Source organism: Pinus tabuliformis, chromosome 2_2 (genome assembly GCF_031772625.1).
Source record: "Pinus tabuliformis cultivar Carrire ecotype Pingquan chromosome 2_2, CPIR1, whole genome shotgun sequence".
NCBI classification, from domain to species: domain Eukaryota; kingdom Viridiplantae; phylum Streptophyta; class Pinopsida; order Pinales; family Pinaceae; genus Pinus; species Pinus tabuliformis.
The window spans coordinates 5,758,167-5,765,489 of NC_142300.1; the positions used below are offsets into that span (position 1 = coordinate 5,758,167).

At 34.2% G+C, this 7,323-nt stretch overlaps 1 protein-coding gene across 1 annotated transcript; it reads right to left on the bottom strand.

The window, feature by feature from the left end:
• Positions 1 to 5,993: 5,993 nt before the first annotated feature.
• Positions 5,994 to 6,421, bottom strand: LOC149191269 (transcription factor bHLH149-like). Its single transcript, XM_089406584.1, has 2 exons — positions 6,303 to 6,421; positions 5,994 to 6,234 (listed from the first exon to the last, which is right to left on the bottom strand). The coding sequence occupies exons 1-2, from the start codon at positions 6,419 to 6,421 to the stop codon at positions 5,994 to 5,996; spliced, it is 360 nt and encodes a 119-aa protein (XP_089262710.1).
• Positions 6,422 to 7,323: the final 902 nt, after the last annotated feature.

A 7,323-nucleotide genomic window follows, 5' to 3' on the forward strand; every position in this document is an offset into this window, starting at 1 on the left:
AGAGACGTGATATAATTACATATCCCATTATATCATACTTGATTGTAAAATACCCCGATTGAGGTAATAATATATTAATTAAGAAAAATATTATATAAATAAAAATAAACAACCAAATAAATTTGTAAATTATAAAATAAAATAATAATTATTTATTATTTATGAATGATTACAATTCATACTTTAAATATATTTATCAATTTGTCAATATTTTAAATAATATTTATAACCTCATTACACATTATGATTATGATTATGATGTTTTTCTTTATATCACTTCCAATTTGCCATTCAACGCCTAACAAAGGGGAAGGATAAAGACATCTAAGGTTATTGGGGATAATTTCTTAAAATTAATTGTTCAAATCCTTCACATTTATGGATTTTTCGATATAACAATCAAATAAGGTTTTGATAATTTTGCCTGGCTTTATGATTCATATTTCAATATTATCTATATTTTAATATGAGGTGTAAAAAGAAAATTAGTTTGATAATCACTTTCTAAGAAATTTTATGGAATTATTCACAAAAGTAAGATTAACATATAGTTATAACATTACAAAAAGGGCAATAACTAGGCTATATTTTTTTAATTTTTTAGTAGTGATTAATTTATTGCGAAAGAATGTTGAAATAATAAAACTAGCATTTGTACCTTATGTTGCAAAGGAAACGCCGTAAGGCATAGAGTGGGGAAGAATAGGTAATCAAATCCATCAAAATTAAGATTAAATTGATCTATTAATTTTTCATTTACATACACTAAAATCGTATGCAGCGTGGGATAAGAATCTCAAGAATCTCAAGTTATCATTGAGATAAATAAATCTTTATAATACATACTCGTTATATATATATATATATATGAATGAAGTTCTCTGCTATGATTTATATTACTTTCTATAGTCCATGCTCTATTTTAAATATTTTACTCTTTTGTCATAACTGGAAGAATCTCAAGTTATCATTGAGATAAATAAATCTCTATAGTACATACTCATTATATATATATATATATATATATATATATATATATATATATATATATATATATATATATATATGAATGAAGATCTCTGCTATGATTTAGATTACTGTGGCAATGCCATTTTTCTCTCGCAAAGTTGCATCCATTGGTTTTTTTTAAAACATTAAAAGAATCTAGCTATTATGGTTTGTTATGATTGATGGGTTATCTTTCAGATTATATTGTAGATGATGTTAGATACATTAAATCATTTTGAAATAAACACGGACATGCTGTTGGCATTGATTAGCGGCATATGCTACAATAACTTATCTTCATTGAAAAAGAGGTTGATGTATTCATTGAGAATCTCTCACACTAAAACTTCTTGAAACATGGCTTGAAACACCATGTGTTAATGATGTTTTCATAGAAGTTGCAACAATGAATGTTGAAGGCAACATGGATGTTGTAGAAAATAAAAATGCTAATGAAATTTCCATGCAATAGTGTCCTTAAGAGACAAAATATTTTTATGATTTATTTTGGAACAAATTGATGAAGAGCAAGCTATGGAAGGTGACATGTGGTAGTCGTTTACATACAAGCCAATTTTTGAAGAAATAGAGGACATGCATGGACAACTTGCAAGAATCGAACAGTTGCACCAGCTAATAAAGACACTGAAATTTGAAGCTTACAACAAAAAGACAAAGCTAAATCAATGAAGAAAAGAAAAGGAAATCCAACTGATGTCAAATAAAAATTAAATTGTAAGCATAGCTTAGACTCGGACCAGAAAATATCTTAGTTTAAATTTTTGTTTTTGGTAATTAAAGGGGAGTGTTGCATAAAATAATTTCAACCACCCATTTAAATAGGAGACAAATGTTTGTTGGAAATATTTGAAAATTTTATATCGGAACGATCTTAAAACATACAGGTAATGACTCATTTTCTTTGGTCAAGGATAGTGTGCATTTGCATGGAGTGCACAAAACAATTACAAGTGATAAGTATATTTATTTTCAAAGTGATTGGTACATTTGTTCCCATTTGCAAATCAATGGTACAACAAGCATGGTAAATAAAGTTCTGAAAACATGTTGCAGATAAATTCTGGATAGCATATAGACAAAATGAAATTTAATTGGTGTCAACAAAGTATAAGGAAACCACCCCTCCTTATCGTCTAGAGTTGTGAACTTAGTGGAATTACCAATATGAATAGGTCAACAAAGGTGTCAAATAGTTCAAGCACAATAAATAGGTAGCCTTTCATAAAAATAAAAAGGTATTCCCATTAAAGTAAGTGATGGTACATCTAGCAGTGTGTGGTGTCCTGTGTGAATGCGATGTTTATAATGCTCAATGCGAATTGGCAAATGCATCCTGCAAATGGACCAGATGGCAGGGAGATTGGAAATACAAAGCAACGACAGAAAGCTATTTTAGGGATCAGTGTGCAATTGAATATGCCATCCAAATGTTGGCAGCTAATGAATGGGAGCATGTTTTTGGAGCTTGTATGCATGCTCACAAGAGGAAATATAAGCGGGTGGAGACAAATTGGGTTTCTTGTATACTCTGGTCACCGAATTACGGAAAATCTTCAGACCTCTTCTCATTTCGGTCCAACATGTGCGAAGGAGCGACTTCAGAGATTCAGCACCCCTACAAGCCATCTGCAGAGTTTGTCGTGTTCGAGGCCAATAAATGGACTCGTTCGATGTGAATATGAGATCAGTCAAGCGTGCGGTGCAGACTCTTACGTTGGCACGAATGAAGAAGCCCCTCGAGGGCCAAATTCTCTATAATCTTTTGTGCTAGTTATGTTGTGGTAGCTTTTTGGTTAAACAAGTATTTTAAGCAATATACATGCGAAGTCTATAGGAATAGGTATGAGTAAGTTGGGCATAACAATTTTTCAATAAAACGATTCTATGAGCAGCAGGCTGCAATTGTTTTCATTTTCATCTATAACTGTCATTCTTTTAAATTTAAATTATTAAAAAAGGGCGAAATTCTGCTCAGAAATCTCTTAAAGCTGACAAGTTTATGGAGAAAGGTTGTTGATTTGATTAAAGGGGGAAAATGAATAGCCCGGTAGGATAATCAACGAGTCTCGTTAAAGGATTGTTCTACTTGCGCTCGCTTCAACAAGGTGGCCATATGAAGACGCCTACTTTTCTCATTTTACTTATTGCACAGAAAAAAATTAATTACAGTTCCAACTACATCATTAAAATCCATTAGAATACATCCATGTTACCCTGGGGAGGATCTGATAAGCACCTATACCAAAAAATGAGAAAAAGAGCCCGACGGAGCGGCTAGGGTAATCCTAGCCATCACCCTCAGCTGCTGCAGGAATTTGCAATTTCCATTTGCTAGCTCAGCTGCCGCCTTCCGCTCATTCCAGGACTCCTTTTCCATGACTGAGGATTTATTATGTTTGCGAGTTTCATTTTTGTTGATTTGTGTTTTCTGCTGTGTCCTTACTGGTTGATGGCCGAGTTTTAAGAATTCGCCCGCAAATCAGAGTTGTTGATTTAAAGAGTTCTTTGCTGGGTGGTCTTTGACTGCCCCATGGTTCAGTGATTCACCTAAGTAGCTTTGTAAAAGGAGCCGGCACAATTCCTTCTCTTAATTTGGAATTTTCTTCTGTGGTCAATAAGAATGTTAAAATTCTCAAGGAAAAAAGGGTTGATGGGTAAGGTTATCCGCCTTTGCCCTACTTCTATTTAGAACAAATTTCTAACAATCAGGTAGATCATGAACTCATTGGTACTCTGTACTATGGAAACAGATATCATGATTTTATTGTGATATCATGCTTTTATTGTTGAATGTGAGGACAGAGATCTGATCTTCAGATCTGAGCCTTCCTTCATAGACTCCAGGAAAATGTTTCTCATCTATTTGAATTTTAATTTTAATCCTAACATAGAAATTTTCTACGCCTGCTGGGATCAAATTGTCATATCTTCCCCCTTTCATATCTTCCCCTTTTTTTTTGGTATTTTTAAATCTATCGACAAATTGGCCCGCTATATTACTAGTTTACATTCTATGGAATACAACTTCTCATGTGCCAAAATTTGTGTTAGAAATGTATTTTGCAAAACTCCCAAAAGTAATTTGACCTGCTATATTACTAGTTTACAGTCCAAGGAATACAACTTCTAGCATGCCAAAATTTGTGTTGAAATGTATTTTGCAAAACTCCCAAAGGTAATTTAGCTGACTTGGAGGGTCCAAGTCATCTTCAGGTTCTAGATTATGAGCAAGTTCCTTTCAAATGTAATTTTTGTGATAAGTATGTGTTTTACAAAAATTTGTCCAAATACTATAATATCTCAACTTCTTTCTATTTCATCGTCGTCTTCTCAAATTAATAAATAGCAATGAACATTCAAACAAATTCCAAGGAAACACAAAAGGCCTCACTCTAATAGATTTGAGTCTCACCAACATTCTCCCTCCAGTAATAAATTTGGAATTTTTCACTCTACAGAAGCAGAGGTCAAGGTTGAATGATTAATTCAATACCCCATTTCGATCACGCAGTTCCATTCTCCCTCTAGAAATAGATTTGGAATTCTGCACTCTACAGAAGCAGAAGTCAAGGTTGAATGATTAATTCAATATCCCATTTTGATCAGGCAGTTCCAGATCTAGTGCAATCATAGATCATCAATTCACCTGTTGAGGAAGAGGTTTCACCAAAGGAAAGGACAAAAACAGTCTTTTAGAAAAGAAGTAAGAAGTAAAGAAGAAAAATATGTAATCTTTTTTTTTTTTCAAATGTTCTAAAAATTAATCAATCTTATTAACCATTAATAAAATATAGAAAATATCAAAGTAAGAAATCTCCAAAATTTGGTGTCTTGATCTTCCTACAGATCTAGTAAAAAGATGGTTTCACTTAAATTCTAGAGATGTTTTATTTTTATATTACCTTGTGCAAGCAATTTGTAAGAATCTATTCATGTACTCAAAAAACAATGTATTTAATTTTCAGTAGATCTAGTCTTGAATCCCCTGCTCTCTTTTTGTCAAGAAAAGTATGGTTTTTTTGTCCTCTTCCTTTTACATTTATTGAAGAAATTTTAACAACATGTTCTAATAGCAATTTTTTTAATACAAAAATTGTAACCTCATTCGTATATACTGCTTTAGCAGCCTGTTCCAGTAGCAATTTTCTTTTTAATACAAAAATTCTCATTGCAAAAAAAAATCCAATATAAATAATTTTTTTTAAAAATACATCTATAAACCCTATTTTTGATCTCTTGATAAATACATCCCAAATTAGATTCACATGTATCTATAGATAAATAGATACCAAATTAGATTCACGTGTATCTATTGAAACATTCCGATAAACAAACTTGGAAAACAAACAGCGTTAAGCAGATACCTCACTTCTACGAGCACGAAGTACACATCTTATAGAATATCTCGCTTCTACGAGCACAAAGTACAAATTTCAAAAACACACAAATGTGAAAATCAATATGCAGTTTACGGTGTAAACATCGACGCACCTTTATATATAAGGGCTGACGTGCCGTCATAAGCGCTGAGGAGGACAAGAGGCAGACTGAAAAAATTGGTGTTCTGTGTGGGAGCAAGTTTTATTCTTCGGGGTCATTCATGGAACAGCAACGACAAGCCACTCTAACAATGTTGATTGACTTCTTAGTCTGCCTCTAGCTCTTCAGTGCTCCTCTTTCTCTGCTCGTCTCAGATCCCTTTCTTTCCATATTTCAATACTCTTCTTTGTGTGGTGTACATTAAAATAGCAGGGCATTTTTCCATATTTAATCCTCACCCCTTTTAGATATTAATAAATAGGAGCAGTGCCTTTACAGAGAGTAAATTTATCGGCCTTATACAACCATACCGTACAGTGAGAAACATTCCGAGGTAACAACCAGCTACATCCTCGTTGCCTTCATATATACACTGCATAGTTAAAATTATACAGACAAGCAAGCAAGCTCGCGTATATACCATATCAAAGCTGTGCAGCGCAGGATGCTAATCGGTCCTGTAGAGGGGCGGACTCGACCACACGATCCGCAGAATTCGCAATGTACAAATCTGCAAGAGCTTCCAAACCTTGAACTTGCATTTGAAGATTCAAAATATAGTCGGCGGTCTCCTGAAAAAGTGTATGAACTGCCATTTTCTTGCCGCCGGGAACAATCTTCTGCAGAGTCCGGAGTCTTCTGTCAATGGCGCCATGATCTGGCCACCTGTTTTAAGATCAACATTATTACAACATTTTCAATGGAAAGATGCCGATTTCATTTTTCTCGCCAGCGTTATGAGGGAGGATTTCTTCTGCTTCATCATTGTGATGGTCTTTTTTTTGCGCATGAGGTGGAGGTTCAGAGCTCGAGTCCAGTCAGAGCCCTTGTTGGCAGTTCGAGCCAAGCACATGTCAGCTGCGAAACGAATGGCTCACTAGCGGTGCGTCCATCCCACTTCCTCATTAACCGTTCAGTTTTGGATCAGTGTTGGATCAACGATCACACTTCATTCAATCGTCTAACACCACAAATCCACGGTCAACAATAGGACACGACGGTGGCTGGGGCAATTCATTTCAAAGGGAAACGCCTTACGGCGTAATTATTGGTTTCTTATCATCTCTAAGGTGTAAGGATCATAACAATTAGAATGTATATGGATCACTGAACATCTGGAACTTTTATGAAAAAATTGGATCCAAATGTGGTCTGTCAATTGACATGCCTCTCCTATGGAGGTGGCACAATGTGGTGGAGACATGTGGGCATAGCACCACCACATGTCAACAATGTGTCCATATGACATGGTGTAGTATGGAATGGCACATAGGCACATGATTGCCATGTGTTAGCTATATGGATGCTGACATGGCGTAGAGTGGTAATTCTTCTGATGGCAATAACATTATGCCCATAGTTGAAAATGAAAAAGTTATATCATTGGAAAGCTCTTGATGAGTAGAAGAGGAGGGTGATCTAAAAGAAAAAGATTGGAGATGGTCCAAAAAGAAAAGAAAAATATAAAAATTGATACTCTACCTCCATAACATGACCCTTGGGGTTGGATATGTTACATATCTAAAGGAAAATTATGTCCCCCATGATACAACAGGGCAAATAAAAATATTGTTAATGTTTTGAAATATTATTATATGACACTTAATGTTTACTATATTCATAACAAGCTTATAATTTATAATACCATGTCTAAGTATGAAACCCATACATGAGAGCATATCAATTGAAGTAAATAATCTAAACTTGAGTACCATGATCATCTGTAATGAAAACATATGGACTAATTGGTAGTGC